Here is a 19,620-nt window from a genome sequence, read left to right as displayed (position 1 = left end):
ACTCCACTTCGCTCACCGTTTTCTTTATTAGGATGGACAAGAAAATTAGAGGGGTACCGAGGACGGAGAGGGGAATGAGATGGTAGCACGATTCAATCCTGTAATTGCGGCACTAAAAATGGGGCTGGTAACTGATTCCCATCACTGACTGGGGCATGTTATTTTAAGTGATGGATTAAGTCGCTGGGTGCATATCTGAGTGTCTGCCCTGCAGTGTAGCTCTCAGCTAATCTGTCAAGCAAACAGACTTCACTAGTGATTGTTTTCTCTGCTTCATTGATTATGTGTAATTTCCCTCAAGGGTAACTTCTTATGCCAATAGTTTATATTTCCCTTTTAACCATATTATCTGTCTGCATATCATTTATATTCATCTCTGCTCATGGATCCCCTGAAGAGTCGCAGCTGCAGCTAAGTTAAAGTAAATGATGAGTGCTGGCTCTTGCTGTTTGCCCTGGGTTCATACTGTAGGAAATGCAGCAGTCTATTAACGCTCTCACCTGAATTTATAATTAAAGGAAACTCCATCTTTATGACCAAAATTTAATAACTGAGGCCGGGCCTTGGCTGCAGATGGTTAATACTGCATAAATATTGCACGTTTTACTTCTGTTTTAGCCTCTTGGCACTCATCTCATATTATTTTTGGATTTAATTTAAATGTCAGTTCCAGGTTATACAGTAGGTACAGAGCAGTGGCTTTTAACTGAAGTTTGGACATTTTTGCCCCAGGAGAGCATGAAATGAAAGCGGGACTATTATGCCTTTTCTTATATTCCATCACATATTTATATGCTGTTCCAATGTTGGGTGTTAATTATGGCCCAGTGTTCAAGATGATGAAGCTGGTGGATGTAAAAGTATTTCCCGTGAGCCAAAAGGCGTCAAGCTGCTGTAAATGCTCAGGTTCAAAAATTTTTTCTTCTCTCAGTTCTTGAGAAGATATAATATAGTCGAGCGGCACACAAAAAGCACACACACACTGTTTAAATCGTCTGCTTTCAAGCAGAAGCCAATCAGAAAAAAGTTGGCTTAAAGGCAGAGCAGTGAAGCTAGCTTATTTCAGAAGCCCAGGATAAGATACAGTATCTCTATTTGGAACTGTCAGTGCTTTGAAGTAAATCATGCAAAGCTGCTGTTGTTGACTTCAAAAATGAAGATATGGAGCTGGATATGAGCACTTGTCCAGACAAATATAGGACATAGAGCCAAGTGCACAGGTATCAGATGGTGCATTGAAAAAGCTCAGGCTCCTGAGACGGTCCCATAATTTATCCAAACTACAACTGTCTATTTATTCTTTATCACCTTGTTTTTGATGCGTTTGTTTTCTCTATATGTTTATGTGTTCGACCAGGGAACACTAGTTACACCTGGGAGCTGCCCACTGTAATTACAATTCATTCCTGTGCAGCCATGTGCAGCTTCAGCGGAGCAGCTGCTGTTTTCAGCAGAGGAAGAGCGTTATTCCTTAGGCCCCAGGGATTTGAACTGGCAACCACCCAGCCAGTCACACAGTCTCATTTATTATCAAGAATTGCCATGTTTATGAACAAGTGCTTAGGGAATATGCTGATATTTTTATGACAGTATTACTGGGGGCAAACAGATTTACTCCTCCGCAACAGAAAACGGTGCCAAAAATAAAGTTTTCCCGTCTGACAGCAGCTGACACCACTTAACTGTGATCCTGACACATGTCCGTTTTTCTTTGTGGACACCGTGGCGGACGTGGAGCCGAATGGGAGCCACTTCACGTCTGTCCTTGTTGTGCATCTCGGGGAGGGCGAGATAAACCAGGCGGCGACCTCTATCAGCACCAAAGATCAGATACAGCACGCATCTGATTATTTTTCTAGCAATGCAAAGGGCAAGGCAGCATTAAAAATGGCTCAGACGGGGCTCGGCTCAGACGGGGCTCGGCTCAGCCCGGCGAGAAATCTGCGTCGTTCCTTTCTGCGAGATAAGGAGTTCTTAGAAGGTCTCACACAGCAACATGTAAGAAGGCTGAAAAAGCGACCAGATCAGAGCGCCAATAAAGCTGCCGAAAAACACTGAATTAATTGCTGGATTTGAGAAGTTTTCACCTTTTTTTTTTTTTAATACTGTGTCTGATCTGTTATTAACCACACGGTTAAGCAAGCACGTCCCTCACAAATGTGTTTGTGTGTTCAGGGCGAGCTATTACAGGAAGGGTGGGCGTGCCATGTTGCCGGTGAAATGGATGCCACCTGAAGCTTTCATGGAGGGCATCTTCACATCTAAAACAGACACATGGTGAGAACCCTGCACACATCTCTCAGACTGACACTGGTTTCACCTCCAGAGTTTCACACCTGTCTGTTTTTTTCACCTCCTGCTGAACCCTCGCTGCATTTCTCTCCGTCTCATACTTGTCCTCTGCTCTCATCCTTCACCACTTCAGCGGTGATGATGCCTGTAATTTAAGACTTGATTGTCCTTAGCTTTCTTTCTCTCCCTCCAACTAATCTTTTTTTTTTTCTCATCAATCGCCTCTCGAAGGTCATTTGGGGTCCTGCTGTGGGAGATCTTCTCGTTGGGCTACATGCCATATCCGAGCCGCAGTAACCAAGAAGTGCTGGAGTTTGTAACAAATGGGGGAAGAATGGACCCGCCTAAAAACTGTCCTGGACCTGTGTAAGTGCAGATCACACAGACAAGAAAGATCACAGTTGTAAGAAAGAGCTTAAATTTATCAACTTTTTTGTACTTATTGCTCATGGCATCTAATCCAAGTCACAACTGTAGACTAAGCTAATGCTTAGTGCATTAGCTAATGCTAAGCTAATGCACAGGCCAGTTTCACACATGCACTGAACTGCTAAACCCAACATAGGCATATATGAAAACAAATGCAGATTATCCAGCTAGCCCAGTAAATTCACTGTCACTGTAAGAAAGCAGCACTATAGATTTAGTTTAGAAGCTTCTGCTTCTTTCACAGTTTGGCTAATCTGACTGTTTTAAGAATTTCGGTGTTTTATACAAAATTAGACAAAGTTTTGTCGGGTTTTCCTCCCATCAACCCCGATTGGTTGAGGCAGATGGCTGCTCCTCCCTGAGCCCGATTATTCTTCCTGTTAAAAGGGAGTTTTTCCTTCCTGCTGTCACTAACTGCGTGCTCAAAATGGGTTGTTTTCATTGCTCTGTATTATTTCAGGGTCTCTACCTTAGGATGTAGCAGTCGCCTTGAGGCAACTGCTCTTATGATTTGGTGCTTTAAAAAGACAATTTAATTTAATTGAACCTTCCACTTTAATAATAATACGAGTCAGACTGCAGTGATATGGGAATATCACAGCTGATAATCCAGTGCATTTACCACTCGAGAGAAGGTGTCATGCACACACTATCCATGCAGCGCACTCACCTTAGCCACGTAAAGTATTTCCAGTGTGAATGTGTCTGAAGCAGACTATCTTGCTTTGCACTGCCTGTGAGAAAGAACAACTGATCTAGTTGTCTTCAAACTATCCATAGTTCGTATCAAACAGCAACCAGCAGATTGTACTTTTCCTGTTTTTATAGCCATTCAGGATCAAGGCTGCAAAAGATAAATGACCTTCTGTGCTAACGACTTCTCTAAAAGCTACTCTAAGTCAGGTGTTCCAGTTAAAGACGTGAGAGATGAATTGGAGGTTGAAAGGTGCCACACATGATAAATAAAGACATATAGAGTCTCTATTGACAGAGTCTGATCCTCTAAAGTAAGACTGGTGGGTGTGAATCATGTCTCGATCACAGCAACTTTCAAAGGACAATTCTAAATGTGCACAAAGCTGAAAAGAGCTTTTGAAGACCTGGGTCCCCTGAGTTCTACAATAATAAGACAAACTATCCATTAAATGGGGAGTTTGTTTCTGCTGGGAGTGAGCATCATGCAAACAACACAGTAAGATGGCATTGTTCAGTCCTGAAAATGGGTAAAAACAACCCAAAAGTAACATGAATTTGTCAGCAAAATCTCTACAACAATCTGTGTTCACTGTGAGAAAAACACAAAGTAAGAATTGTGTTAATGCAACAAAACCACAAAGGAGGCCACTGTTTTCAAAAATGAAAAGAGATGAGGTAACATTTACATTTTCTGGCTCAATGATGTTGTTTTGTTTGTTTGTTTTGAAGAAAAACAGGAACTGCACAACAAAAACAAGCCTTGTGTATGCTGTGAAGCAAGTTGAGAGGAAACGTCATGGTTCAAGGCTGCTTGGTCGCTCAGGACCTTGCTGAAGCTACTAATCAAAGATGGAACACGAAATTTAACAGGAGGGAGCAGCCGGTGACCTGAAGCTTCACAAGGCTGAAAGCACAGTTGGAGGAATAGTTCAGAGTTCTATCATCGATCAAGTCTGATAAAGGCTGTTACTGCTAAATAAAACGTTTTACAAGTCACAAAGAGTCTCCCAGATTGAAATATAGTCACGGGGATTGTACTACATGTCTATACTATAGACTGTATTTCTCAGCCACTTTATGATATAATACTCTTTGTCAACATCGATGACTACTAATTGTTTGTTAACCTACAAGTAGAGGAAGTTAGACAATTAGTAGTCCCTCCTCTATTCTGCCCCTTACCTCCCTGGTTGAACATGTGAGCCTGACTCTCAATGCTTCACAGGAAGAGTACAAGTACACAGCACACTTCACCCTACCACTTCTGTCTATCACCTCCTTGTTAATGATCTATGTACCTCTAGCCATGAAAGCAGTTGTTTTCCCCAGGCTGGACTTGAACATGCGTCTCCCGCTCCAAAGGCGTGGAGTCTTACCACTACACCACTATCCAGCTATATATCCATCTGTCTATATCTCTATCTCTATATAAAAATAATAAAAAAGAAAATTTCCCTGAAGTGCAAATGTATTTTGAAATGAAATTTGTATCCGACGTATCTTCCTAGCAACGTAGCACTGATGTGCGCATTAGTGTAATCGGTATAGCAGGAAATCGTGAATTAAAAAAAAAGTTCCCTCCCCAAATCTTGTTATTCATGTTCACTGTAAACGTGTTGTTGGGTTTTTTTGTTCTCTCAGAATAGGCAGATACCTTAAGTGCTCTATCAAACTGAAGTTTTTCTGAAAGCCACAGTGAAATTTAATCACCAATTAAAACCATAACTCAGGATTTAACATCACTAAAACTCGCTCCTGTAATTTACATCGCCCATTTAACAATAGCTCTCAGTGGTGGGAGGTTACACTTTAAATCTGCATTACAAAAACCTAATAAAATCAAAATAAAATAAATAAATAAAGAATATTTAGTCAAAGGAGATTTACCCAGCATGCATTAAATCAGCTGGAGAGTCTCTGCTTTCTCTGCATGGAGTGGGAGAAAGTGTTTTGACTCCGTGTTTTCTGCTCGTTCATGTGCATTTCAGGTACCGTATAATGACTCAGAGTTGGCAGCACCAGCCTGAAGACAGGCCCAACTTCTCAACCATCCTGGAGAGAATCGACTACTGCTTACAGGTAACTAAACTGAGCACCGTATGGGAACCTGACTGTCATGCAGGCACTGATTAGGGCTGAGCAATCAGAGGAAACAACCTAACTGTGACTCATTGTTTACTATAAGCTCTTGGCATGCAAAGACTGATTACACAACACGAGTTTGTACAGAGCATAAGAAAGCGTATGTGTGCATGAAAAGGAGTGTTCCATCTGAGAGGAAGACATAATCTGCAGTAGTGGACTACTTGCTCTATTCGACCACTCTGCAGGACGATAGAATCAATCAGTACAGCTGACAAGTGGCTAAGATTATAATGTAAACTGCTGCTGCATCTTATGCCATAAGTTGTTGATGCGCAGCTTTCAGTTTGCTGGACCCACAGGCGAACTGTGAATATTCCACAACTTTGTTAGAATCTGCTTGCTGGGACGTTGTTGCCCTTTATTACTGTTAGTGCAGCCAGACTGTCAGCGCACTGCAGTTCTCCGTAATATCCTTCTCGTTAATTCTCTGCTCGACCTCATGACATTTTCCAAGCAAAAGTATTAGACCAATGAAGTAACTGTTATGACCATTCATCCACAGCCATGATCTTTGAATCTTTCAGGACCCCGATGTGGTGAACGTGGCTCTGCCTATCGAGTATGGGCCAGTACCCGAGGAGGAGGAACATGCCCCCATGGGCCCCGATGACCCCTCAGCTCCGACTGTGCTGGTGAATCCCCAGGTGCCCGATGGGGAGGCTCCACAGCCACCTCCCGCCTACCCCACAGAGGAGAACCGGAGAGGAGGGGAGCACGTTGTTGTGACGAGCACAGCGTCTGAGGCCAAAGCACAACCATCGGCTCAGCCCCAGCCATACCTCCACATGCACCAGCACCCTCACACACAGACCACCAACACAGTCACCTCTGCTGCCCCCTCCACACTCACTGCCAAGGGACCTCATGTCACCACCCAGCCCAGCTCAGAGGGAGGACACATCAACCTGGCTTTCGCCCAGGGACACCCCTCAGAGAAGGACGCCCACACTGGGAAAAGCAGCAGTCTGTGGAACCCTACGTATGGCTCGTGGTTCCTGCAGCAGCAGCAGAGGAAGCAGCAACAGCAGCAGCAACAGCAAAGGCAAGCAGGGGTGGGCGGAGCAGGAAGCAGTAGTGGCAGGGTTCCTGGAGAGGGGCAGGATCACGTGAGCCGGACAGTGGCTGAGGTGGCCGGGGCATTAGGTCTCCAGCACCAGCACAAGCAATTCCAGCAGCAGCTACAGCAGCAGCACCAACTCCAACTGCTGCACCATCAGCAGCAGCAGGGTCTTTGCAGACCTCTGCTACCCCCTCCACCTCCTCCCGCTGCCCAGTCTCCCCTACTTTTAGATTCAACCGCCTTGCCCCCAGTCCCCCTCTACAGACTGAGACGTTTCCCCTGTGGCACCATCGGATACGGCTACCAGGAGCAAGGCCTCCCCATAGAGTCCAGTCACAGTAACACCAACCCACCTCCTCCACCCCAGCAGGGCAGCATGCCCTCCTCAGCAGCCCACCAGAGGGGGGGACCCATTCCTACGTCAGTGTCCATGGCTCAGTCAGGTATATCCGAGGATAGCCGCCCACTGCTAGTTACGATGGGGACGGTTCAGGACCCACGGCTGCCCAGGATGGAGGGCCACAACGCCACCGTGCTTTAGCCCACAGGCCTACGCAGAAAGTCTTCTTTTTCAGGCCCCGTCTTTGGAGACTGTGAGTCACACAGCAAGAAACACTGTGCCGTGAGAGAGACTATTTTTCACCACTCCCGTCCCACCATTTTGGAAAGAACCCATCTCTCTAAAACTGGCTTTTTACACCAGAACCTTTGAGGTGTGTTCAAACCCCAGTGGATGCTAAAGCACATCGGAGAACTAAAAAGCTTTGGGAGGCAAAATGTAGAGTCAAACATAGTTTTAAGAATATAAAAAAAAAAAAAAAGAAAATGTATTTTTTCAACATTGGAGCGATTGAGTGAGAAAACTGAGAATCACCTGGAAGACTTTCCACACGATTGTGACTAGGACAGGTCAACTAATGTTCTGCTGAGGAGGCTTCACGACTATCAGAAACAGACTACGAGGAGGAATAAATCTCTATATTTTGCCAGACTTTGACTCTCAACCTTTGGTGATCAGTTTGACTGTAGCTGCCAGCCACATGTGTCATTCTTCTGCAGAGCCCTCAAACTGTTCCTCATCCCTTTGGGAAAAGAAAAAAAAAATGCAGCGTGGTAAATTGCTTGTATCAGACTATTTTTCAAGAATATCACAGGATTGACGCTGGATTACCAGAGACATTTCTACAAAGGAAATAAAAAAATAAATGATGATAATAATAATAATAATACTGGGAAAAAATGTGGTTGTTGATGTTTGCTTGCCTGCTTGTTTATTTATTCATCTCTTTATTTATTATTTGGAAGTGGCTCTATAAATTATTACTGCTTCTCCAGATCCAAACAAATTCCTTTGGAAGCAGATATTTCTCAGTTTTTTTGTTTTTTTTTTGTTCAGGTTTTTTTTTTTATTTGAAGAAACTCCTTACAAAAAGAAGTTAACTAAATATTCTAAAAGCTTTGTTACAGCAGCGACTCTTTTTAAGCGGAATAGTTGGATAAATGAAGCACTGAGTGTTATGTGACTGAAGATGAGCAACATTTGGGAGTTGAGCTTTTTTGTTGTTGCTAAAGATGTGAAATTACTCGTTGCCCCCGGTCTCATTGAAATCGCTGCTCTTTGAACTCTCCTTTTGTTCACAGCTCCATTCTGTCGAACGAGCGCTTTGAGACAGAGAAGCCGCGGCTTTTCCTTACTTATTGCTTCTTTGAGTAACCTTTTATTAATTAATTCACATCTTGGTTTTCTTTTCTTTTTTTTCCTTTCAAACTTTGTTTCGTCTGGCTATAGAAACAGTGGATATTGCTGAATCAATCTTAACCTTCAATTTGCCATCGCGAGGCACTCCACGTTCTTAAATTTGCATATTTTATCTTTTCTATTATAAGATGGCTGTTGTGGAATACAAATGAGTCTGAGAGAAAAGTTTAAGTACAAACTGCTTTCGCTCCACATGTGAATGAAACCCAGAACCGCTCATTTTCACCCGCATAGTCTGTGTTTACCATCTGCCTTTCAGTTCGGCGTATCTATCAAACGATGCCACGAGTGTGTTGATATTTAGGTGAATTAATGACGATATTTTTTTACGCTTTTTGCTTACCGGTACTCGGCTGTCAGTCCAGCTGCTGTAAAGAGACGACGAGCCGTCGTGTGAGTGTCATGATGCTCGGTGATAAATGCGTTCCTGCAGGCGAGCTCGGTATTGGCTAATGAACACTGTTTTTGCTTTGTCTGTGTTAAACTGCATTTTGTTGATTCTGTGCTCCCTTCACTGCTCATCCCCGTCGTTTGATGTAAAAAGACAAACCCAACTGCACCTGTAAATGTTGTAATTATGAAGTATTGTACTATGGCTCTGGTAAAAAGCTGTACATTGCCCTTCAGAAGACATTCGGCAAAATTAATAAATTACTATATAACAGCCGTATTTTCTCTCTGTTTCCATCTTTGAAGTTGCCAGCCAACTTAATCAAATTAACTCAAATAAGATACCTCTCTAAGAAAAAAGCGTTAACTAGACGTCCGGCAGCTTGTTTGCTCTGCAAACATAATTCAGGCGTTAAAATTGAGCAGCTCATTCTGCAGCTGTGTGCTCATACGTGCAGTACTCCAGTGATTTTGTGTTAGGTTTTTGATTATCATGACTCTCTGATGATGATGATTAGATTTTGCCGAGAATTCATCAGCGTGCCACACGTCAAACAGTGCATGAAGCACTATTTTAAAACCACTTTCTAACTGGCTCTGCCCAGAGGAAAAGCTTTCCTGCTCGCACTAATCTTTTCTTTGTCTCATCAAAACTTAATCACTTCAGCTTTTGTTTTGTTTTTATTAGATAACTGAATTTTGATCAGTTTTCCTATCTCAAGGTTAGAAGCAAAAGCATAAATGCATTTAAAACAAATCATCCTGTTTGCTCTTAGATTCATATTAGAAACAAACACCGGACAAAGGCATTCTTTTTTTGTTCCCAGGCTTCTCAGTTGTTTCCCTCGACATGAAGCCTGCAGGATTTTGATCTCAGTACTGTCCAATTTTTATACTACTGTGCAGAAATCTTGAGCCATGTTTTGGAAGGAAAAACTGAAATACATGCAGCAATTAATTGAAATATGGGAATGCGTACATAGATGCACAGGATAAAAAGCAAAAATAGAATTTGTGCAACAAGCTTAAAGGCTGGATTTGGTATCACCACTCTTATTCGTCAACATAGCTGCTTAAGAAAGTTTAGGCTGTCATCTTGCCAATCGCTTACGCAGCCTTCACAGATGGATATTTAGTCCACTTCTTGTGTAAATTTGACATACCACAGCCTCTTCTTCCCATTTCCCTTCCTTAACAATGGCTTTTTGACAGCCACTCTTCCACTGAGACTGTTTCTGATAAGGCTTCAGTGAACACTAGATGGATCAGCTGAAGGGCCAGATGCATCTCTCAGGTCCTGTGTCAGGTCTTTGCTGAAATTTCTCCAAGGACATGACTTTCACCGTTCAGCTGCTGTACATTTTCCGCTAATAGATAGTCCACTACATACACACCAATGCCTTTTAGCAAAAGTCTAAATTACCTCCAGCTAGAATCTGTAAACTGGAAGCAGATGACTGGTCATTTGCAGAAAAAAAATGCATAAAACTAACGTGAATTCTAAGATCTTCATAGAATTTACAAAAAATCAAAGCATTGAAAAACTCCACAATGCATGAAATTGTACCTCAGCCTGGCTACATGGTCCATATGAAATCAGTAAAATCTGAAATGTTGCCACCTGAGACCCTTCTCTCAAACGACGTGAGAATTTGGAAAAGGCTGAAAGTCGAACATGTTAACACCAAGCTTTTCCTCAATTTCACAGCTGAAAGCGACAAGTCTTACAAAACAACTGTATTAGAAATAGAAGTGATTGCATCAAAGCTAGGTTAGGAGCCTGGTGTCAAAATGCAAGTAAAAATGAAACCTTTTATGTGCGATAGCGAGCCTTCTACCTGTCCCACGTGGTGAAATGACCCTTGAAAGTTTCCCTGGGAAGGTGGCTCAGGTGGGAGGCCCTGATTGGCATCTCATGGAATGACCCTGTGATGTTTCAGCCTCAGTTCTTGTGACTGGTAAGGTATTACCAAAGCTTCGAACACACAAACCTGGAGTTGTTAAACTATGACTGTAAATGGTAAATGGCCTGTATTTGTATAGCGCTTTACTAGTCCCTAAGGACCCCAAAGCACTTTACACATCCAGTCATCCACCCATTCACACACACATTCACACACTGGTGATGGCAAGCTACACTGTAGCCACAGCCACCCTGGGGCGCACTGACAGAGGCGAGGCTGCCGAACACTGGCTCCACCGGGCCCTCTGACCACCACCAGTAGGCAACGGGTGAAGTGTCTTGCCCAAGGACACAACGACCAAGACTTCCAATTACAAGGCGAACTCCCAACTCTTGAGCCACGATCGCCCGACTGTCTCAGTAGCATTTTCAAAAGTCTCTGATTATGGAGTCCTGAAACCCCAGAGTAGTGTTAATATGCACATACGTGAAAAGTATACATTTTAAAATGAAAACAATGACTAATGTGGACATTTCCTCAGAGCCTCTGACCTACAGTGTCTTTGGGAAGAGGTGGCGTAAAAATCCGGCAAAGGCACAAAAAACAACATGGAAATCCACACGGAAAGGCCCTGAACAACCAGCAGGCTCAAACCCATGACCTTCAAACTATGACCTCCAAAAAAAGCCAACAACAGTTCCCATTTTACACCATTTTATTCTATTCATATTTACAGTAGATGGTGCTTCATTAAAAAAATGAAGTAAAGCTTAAAACAAGGGCTATTAAACGTGACGTCCACTATGTACTTGCAGATAAGCGTTATCACTTTAGAGCCTGTAGTTTGACTGCAGTAGCTGTAAATGGCATTGGCACAAGAAAAAGTGTTGACTGAGTAGTATTGGTAAAAGCTGGCAGTAATGGGCTGGAGAGCAGAGGCCAATTAAAAACAGTCAGCAGTCTGCGGACCACAGATTTAAATCTCTAGTTAGCGCTATAAACCGTCACCAATCTGCACAGCGCCTTCAAAGTGGCTCATTCACACACTTCGAAGTGTATTAACTAATAAATTTCATCTCTTCATCGTTTCAAAAGCTTAAATTAAGGGTAAATTCATAGCTATGAAGTATTTGTTACTAATGAGGCAGGAAATGTTCTCTATTATGAAGCAGGACAGCACAAAAAAGTGATTTTACCCACTATTAGTTACTAGAAACAGTCCCATCCATTCTTCTGGTTAGATTACTCATAATCTGGTATTTTTTATTTGAAAAAAGGCTTTTATGGCACAGCAACTATCGAACAAGCAAGTTCTGTTTTTCAGAAGCATCGATGCATGAAAAAAAAAAAAACACCTTTGCAGAATATTAATAAGTTGTTAACTGTTTATGACTCAGCATTTTAATATCTTCTGACTTTGTTAAATATTTATTTTTTATCTTTATTGATACCTTCCATCGGCTCTAAACAGCCTGCTTATACGGTACATTTGAATGTTATTAATTCACCCTGGCGTTCACCAATCTGTCAGCTGTCCGCGGTGGAAATACACTGTTCACGAATGAATACAGTCAGCAGTATATTTTAAAATGATCCACATTATGGATGATGCACCAAACATTAGAGTGGTAATGTATGGAAATTTCAGGTCTTTAAAATAATGGATTAGATATCTGATTTTTACTCTGATTGCACAGCCTGTGGGGTAGCAGAATGATTGCAGTTTCCTTGATTTATGCACTAACCACTGGCCTCAGCCATTTAAGCTTAGTGATGAAGCCTCCCGTCTGACTTGTATGGGGATAAGATTTGTTTGAGATTCACGGTCCTGAGTTTGCACAGAACTGTGGTTATGCAAAGAGAAGGACTGTTGTAGCTGTAGCCTCTTTGTTGGTTGAATTCTCACCAGTGATGACACCAGGTGTACGTCGACTGCCGTTTGGTTAAAAACTTGGCTTGAACATGAAAGGCAGCCACAGCGGAGTGTACCATTGACAGAAACAAACCAAGTGTGGGAAAACCCCAACATTGCTGAAGCAGTGTGGGATCATCTTGAAAGAAAACGAAACAAAAGGCAGAACATTCAAAAAAGAGGTTTGGAACGTCCTTCAAGAAGCCTGGAGAACTATTCTTGAAGATTCCTTAAAGTAATTACTAGAAAGTTGCCCAAAAGACTTCAGGCTGTGTTAAAAGTTAAAGGTGGTCATCCCAAACATTGACTTTTTCCCTTGAATACTGCATGTTTGGATACATTTCAATAAAATAAGTGCACTATTTCCCATTTTCCTAGCAAAAACTAAAGAAAAGCAGGGTGGCTCAAGGCTGTATATCCTTATTTGTATCTCCTGTTCAAAAAAGGCTAAGCTAAAGAGACAATAACAGAAACATGAACAACAGTAGCCCACATTACCAGTGGTTTCACATATTTTTGAAATATATGTGAAATAATTCTTCCCTCTTGTGATAACATGTAAACGTGGGTCTGCAAAGCTCAAACTCAATGCCATCAGTCCGCTGGTGGTCAAATTTTCAGACTATGGATTTTTGTCTCTCTCACTAACATTTAATAAGCGAGGGCAGAGACTCCACTTTGACTCGGCAGGTCTACATTACTTATTTTGCTACATATAAGTGGTGGATAGATTTTACTGCTCTTGAGGTATGAAAAAAAGACAGTCTTTCAACTAAAAAGTCATCAACAGACTATACAAACAGTATAAAAGAAATATCTTAAATGTGTTCACTGTGTTAATACAAAAGCTGTGCGATGGCTCGATAAAGAAACCAGACTTCTTTGGGAGTACCGGAGAACTGAAAATGGAGGAACAAAAGGGCAAGACAAGTCTCCACAGACAATTCATGAGAAAATGAAATGGTGCTTATAAAGATGCCAGGCTGGTTTTCACTGACATTCAGTCTGACCTTAGTTCCAACAAATGCTGTAACTTAAGAATTTTGCTTCGAGATAACAGACTCTTTTACAAGCTGCCATGAGCTCTTACATCAGGCAGACAAAGACGCCAAACGGCACAGACAGTTTGGACTCTCTGTTCTGAATTTTCTTTCAATAATATGTTAATATCTCAAAGTCGCAATTAATATTATCACAAAGCAAAAAGGTCAACAACATGTCCTGGAAACAAACTCCACAGATGGCTGCAAGATGACACGTGACATTTCTATCCAGTACATCACACACATCTTAATTACATACACAAGTGTCAGAAACGGGTTTGGTTTAAATTCTGAACAAGAAAATAAAAAGTAAAACGTGTCCTGTAAAACAGATTCCTGCTATTCTCGCCCACTATAGCAAAATAAAATTGGACCTGTGTGAATAGTCGTTTAAAAAAAAAAACGTCAGACTGAACTCAAGTACTAGAAATTAAGGCATTGCCAGAAGTAACGTGCCAAAGAGGCTAGGGCCAATCTGCATCTCTTACATGCTGGAAACACAGCGATGGGCCACTTCATTAGATACATCTTGCTAATAGTGAGTCAGACCTTGAAGCATTGACACAAATCATGATGGATCCATGCTTTCATGCTTGCATTTACAACAAATTCTGACCCCCTCATCCCGATGTTGTAGAAGTAAAGACTCCGTTTGTCCAATTTTGGTGAAACTGTGTGAACTGTATAGCCTCAGTTTCCTTGTCCGAGCTGACAGGCCTGGCACCCTGTGTGGTTGGTTTTCCGGAAAAAGAAATTAGCTGAGCATTTACTTCAAGAAGTTGCACAAAAAGACAGCTGGCAAAGACCAACAGCACTCTGATTTACCACAGCTCAGCCAATCTGGAGCGCAGCCTTTATTTTCCTTTATGTGACAGTAGACAGATGTAGAGAGAGACAAAACATGAGATAAAGCGTGAACAAAGCTCCTAATCTGTGATTCAACTAGGCAGCCATGTGATTTGTGCCTGCCGTTATGATTTCCTGCACACAGAGAGGTGTTAATCTAATTTTTAGCATCATATTTGAATTCTTGAACACTAAACTGTAAATCCTTTAAAGCTCCTGTAGTAATCTGTTGTTATCTTGAAGCTACCCTTTCAGCTTCATTCCTTGCATTTTAACCAATCGCTTGTCTGACTGGCTGCAGGTGGGTGGGGTTTATGCGTCTGCAATAATAACACAAGGAATATCCACACTTATTGATATCATACAGAGCCAAGGGTAGAAAACACTTTTCTGAAACTGAGTGTTGAGAGCAGTGTGAAGACTGAGCTTTTGCTCTCAGGGATTACTTGGGAGAATGTTGACCTCGCTGTTTGAAACGTTCTCCATGTTTGACACAAGGACAGAGCTGCTGTTCTCCAAAAAGCCTCAAGCATTGCAGTAATCAGCATGAAAAGCAGCGTGGCATGCATGAAAAAGAGGAAACACCAGGATATAATGAGGTCAGTAGACAGGAGAGATATGAGACTAAGATCCATGGATTTGAGGCTAGCACTATGCACTTTCTGCTTAATTCTAAGTGTTTCTACGACTACATTAATGGTTGGGTGATTAATATAAAATAATAATAAAAATAAATTGTGTCAAATCATTACCACTCATTGGTAAAGTAGCTGTGTAATAACATGGATTATGTACAGAGAGCTGGTCATTATTGTACGTAAGCCAGCCGACGGGGTGCACGGAGGCCGCAGCAGGATTATCCCTGCAGTGTAAACATGCCTACAACTGTAGAGGCCTGTGCAGCTGACAGTGTACATTAGCTCGTAATAGCAAATCATATTCCTTACATGCCAGCTGTGCCAGTTGTGTGATCCATCATGTTTGAAAGTATCGCTTCATAGTCTCACGAAAATTCTAGTATTTTAATTTTACTAAGCACTAATTAACAGATACGGGTTTAAAAACAAAACAAAAACAAACAAACAAAAAAGCAACCCTTAATGTTAAGCCCTTAAAATGTAGGACCCAAAGGACATAGGATGATGTCATGGTACATCATGGTAGTTCCGGCCATCTTTTGTGTACATTGGTAAGATGCATGACTTTACAGCAGCCAGCCTCCCCCCTGGTGCAAACAGTTTAGTCTCAGGAGGTAATTTCCTCCTTTGGCACTGCTGTAAAGTGAGTGAATTTATTACCTGCTGGGATCTACCTCACTTAATCTGACTCTCTGAGCCCAACCTATCAAGCGTGTTTGTGGTGTTGGAGTCTTGTGGAGCATTTTAATGCAATTATCTGGGAAATAATATGACTCGTTGCATGATTAGTTGTGGTAATAGCCAATCACAGAAGTTTGTGCTGCAGTTTAATCTCTCATGCATCTGTGCAACCTGCATTCTCATGTCACTTAACATAAAATGACAACAGCCAAAATCCTAAAAAACAAAAGCATCCTACACTGGTTTACACAACCCTCCAAAACGGTAAACCTTTCCATAAACATAACCTGAGTCAAATCAAATTCTTCTGATGCTTTTCCATTATCTGAAAATAAGCATGCACCTTTAATGCCCAAGTATTTCACACAGTGGGGCATGAGTTAAACAGCGCCATTGTGTGCTCCAGGGAGGCCCTTTCATCATTTCAAAAGGCTATATTCAAGATGAAAAGCATTTGTGCTGCAATGTTTTTAGGCGACAAAGACATCACCATGCAGAGAGGCTAGAAACAGAAGCATCACTGCATTTCTCAAAACTTTGCCCATCAACTGAAGCTCTCTGCAAGCTGCCTCCAGTGCCTCCATTTACATTTACAAGTCATTTACATAAGCACTTGCACTAATAGCAACAATAATGTAGCACAGTATGTGCACTTTGTTCCCCTTTTTCAAAACAGAAGAGAATCCATAAAGAATTTAGTAAAAGTGACATCCTCGGTGTAAGGACTCCTGTCACGCAGGCTACCTTCAGGATGCATATAAAGTTGAGGTTCAGCAATACGGCACTATCTCCATTTAAGGTTCCCTTTATTTGGTTATGTGTTTGCTATAACCAGTTATAAGTTATAACCTTAAGATCAGAAGTAATTAAGTGGAACAAATACTTGTTCCACTTAATACAGTGCAGTCAGACCATTAACCCTCCATAGACCTAAGGTGACGAAGGAGGCTCTTTTCATGAGTTCTATTTACTTTGGCTCTATTTGTGTTTGTTCTACTACACAGTTTCTTTTATCTATTACAAATATTGGTCTGGTAACAGATGAACAACAATTGTTCTAATGCAATTAAACACCAGACCAGATATAACCAGGCTTCTCTCTGTCAGCTGATCCATTTACCTCTGCAGATTCTGCATCTTGCAACTCAAGTTCTGTCATTCGTGGTTCAATGCAAAAAAACAAACAAAATAAAGCAACTTTCCATTAACCTTACCGACATTAAAAAACAAACATTGTTTTGATTCAAAAGCATCACAATGTTTCAGACAAAAATAACTATTCAATGTGTTAAAATTGCATCCACCAATTCATTTTCATGGACATTAAATAAGATAAAAATGCCCTTATTCTCCCACTGAAGTCTTAAGCACAAGCACACTGTTCATTCCCCACCTGACAACTTCTCCATTTACCTCAAATCAGACACAACGATGATTATTTTAAATTAGCGTGAGATAAATATTAGATTAAGTCATCAGGGGATTGTTTTTCACGATGGGAGTTCCACAATAGAAGACGCTTGTCCAAATAAATACAAACGACTGAATTTGAAACGTGACATTTTTTACTAAAGTGGGTTCCTGGCACTCAGTTTGTATTTTTTTTTTAAATGTCTGACAATACCACTTGGCTATATTTATTTATTTATTTAGTTACAATGGCTGCGCGTCTCGTTTCATTCTCACCTTTGAAACCATCACTCGGTCAGTGGTTTGGACAGGCAGACGCTGCTTCACTGGATCCTCTCCCTTGCCCTCTTTTCCCCCCCTGTTGTGTGCGGACTATAAAAATAAGCAACAATAAGCACTGAAAACAATTTCATGCAACCATTCAAACATCTATTTGTTCCACAATCACAGTATAATAGCGCACGTCACTCCCATTCAAACCTGAATTTGTGTGCCCAGGCTGGCAAACAATGCCACTCCACACCAGGCTTTTCAGCTTTGACGGAAATGAGCCCCGGTGGAATCGGATGGTAAGTGAACAGACGTGTAACCATTTCAAAGTGCTTGTGCAGTTTCATTTTTTGGGTCCCTAAAGGCAGCTCTTTGTGAACAATCTGAGAATGTCAGGCAAACACACTCAATAAAAGCAAAGAGCAGAAGAGGAAAGAGATAAGAGGTCAAATTGGAAACTTTTATTTATTTTTACAAATACTTTTGTTTTGTTTTTTTTAACCCACAACATCAGAACAAAGCCCCGTGTCACACAGCCACACACTTCAAATACATTTGTAGAGGGAAGTGAGTTAAAGAAAACACCCACAGTCTGAAGATGAGATCTGAAATGTTGCAGGAACCACCACAGCGGTGGTCTTAATATAAATGAGAAGCTTTTTGTAAGCGCTGAAAATGTTTCAGTGGGAATATTTTCCACCGTGGTGGGTATTTCAGACAACCTTGCGTCTACCCACCACTGCTCCTCAATCACGACGGGGCCTGACCAGACAGATCAATGAGAGAAGGGCACTGGTGATTCAACAACTGCTGCTGTGGCATACACGCCCTAATTGGATGGTACACGAGTGTTTTACTGAATACTGGGCCTGTTTTTCAACATGCACAATCAATGGCTTGTTCTCCGCTGACTCCTCTGCTCACACAGCTCTAATCAGATAGTAAACTCTGCGCTTGAAGCTTCTGGATGATTGCATATTTCCTGTGTCACACTGCTTTAATTAAGCATCAAATACAATTACGCTCCATTCATCACTCTACAAATGCAATGATATCATATTTTACTGTTAGATACCAAAGGTGGGAACATTCAAGAGGGCTTTTAGATCACTTGCTAACACTCTTTAAATCTCACACATTTAACACCTGGCATTAACAGATTACACGGTTCAAAAATGATAGGAGTCAGCTCAAAGTATAGAATCACAATGAGCTTTTTCACATTCGGGTTATAATGCAAATTGAAAGTGTGACAGCTCTGACAGATTTAATGCTCCCTCCAACGGATAAAAGATGTGAATCTGTCACAGCGCAGCTAAAACCAGTCTAGACAATGCTGAGGAGAAGGAGAGAACAGAAAGGTACATTTTCCTGTGGCCTGTAGTGATATTTTGCCATTTTTGCACGCGTCTCTTTTGGAAATGTCCACGTTCTCTTAAACACAACGGAATTAATACTAAAAGCATCTGCAGCACCATTTTCCAGAAAGCATATCCTTTTAGGTCAAAAACATTCACAAATCTTGTTGCGAGTCGTTTCATGAAGGATTTAGTTTTTCTCCTACTGAACATTTTCTCCTGAAGAGCCACGCAGTCAAACAAAAACAAAAAGCAGGTACTCGCCCGCACATTGGTGCTGGATCATATTAAGCTACTCGAATTTGTTTGCATGGCAGATTTTTTTAATATTAGGTTATTTCGCAGCAAAAGCAACCTGCTTTAGAAAACAAGTCATTTTGTTTTGGAGGTTATTATTAAGTGTATTTAAATAAACAATCCACTTTAAACAAAAATGAGCCAACTTTTAAATTAGCCTAAATTTTACCGAGTGTCGGATGTGCTTCGCTGCACAGGTCAATGAGGAAGCATACCACATTATGTATAATTATGGACTCGAGGCACACTGTTCGTGACAGTATTTTTCTGCATCAATAAAGAAGAAAATACGGACACTCGGTAATAATTATGAGCAAACACCTGGTCAGTTTCATGAATATTATTAACTCTTATTCTCTTCCATTAGTTGAGCAGCATCCGAGACCATTTTTAATTATGCGTTTCCAACTCAAACCTCAGTGTCTTTGCAGTACAGATCTACATCCCCGAACAAAGAAAAGGTTGGGATAATATTTAGTATGCATGTATC

General features: G+C 41.4%; 1 protein-coding gene across 4 annotated transcripts in view; it reads left to right on the top strand.

Moving 5' to 3' along the window:
• Positions 1–7,856, top strand: part of alk (ALK receptor tyrosine kinase) — a 485,678-nt gene extending 477,822 nt beyond the window's left edge. For all 4 annotated transcript variants that reach the window (XM_026152849.1, XM_026152846.1, XM_026152847.1 and 1 more), the window contains exons 26-29: positions 2,176–2,277; positions 2,524–2,658; positions 5,406–5,496; positions 6,087–7,856. In XM_026152849.1, the coding sequence (XP_026008634.1) occupies positions 2,176–2,277; positions 2,524–2,658; positions 5,406–5,496; positions 6,087–7,163 (1,405 nt within the window). In that variant the 3' untranslated portion in view covers positions 7,164–7,856. The remainder of the gene's footprint in view (positions 1–2,175; positions 2,278–2,523; positions 2,659–5,405; positions 5,497–6,086) is intronic.
• Positions 7,857–19,620: the final 11,764 nt, after the last annotated feature.

Source organism: Astatotilapia calliptera, chromosome 19 (genome assembly GCF_900246225.1).
Source record: "Astatotilapia calliptera chromosome 19, fAstCal1.2, whole genome shotgun sequence".
Lineage (NCBI taxonomy): Eukaryota > Metazoa > Chordata > Actinopteri > Cichliformes > Cichlidae > Astatotilapia > Astatotilapia calliptera.
Note: the sequence above shows the minus strand (reverse complement) of the source record. Positions and strands in the feature narration are given on the sequence as shown.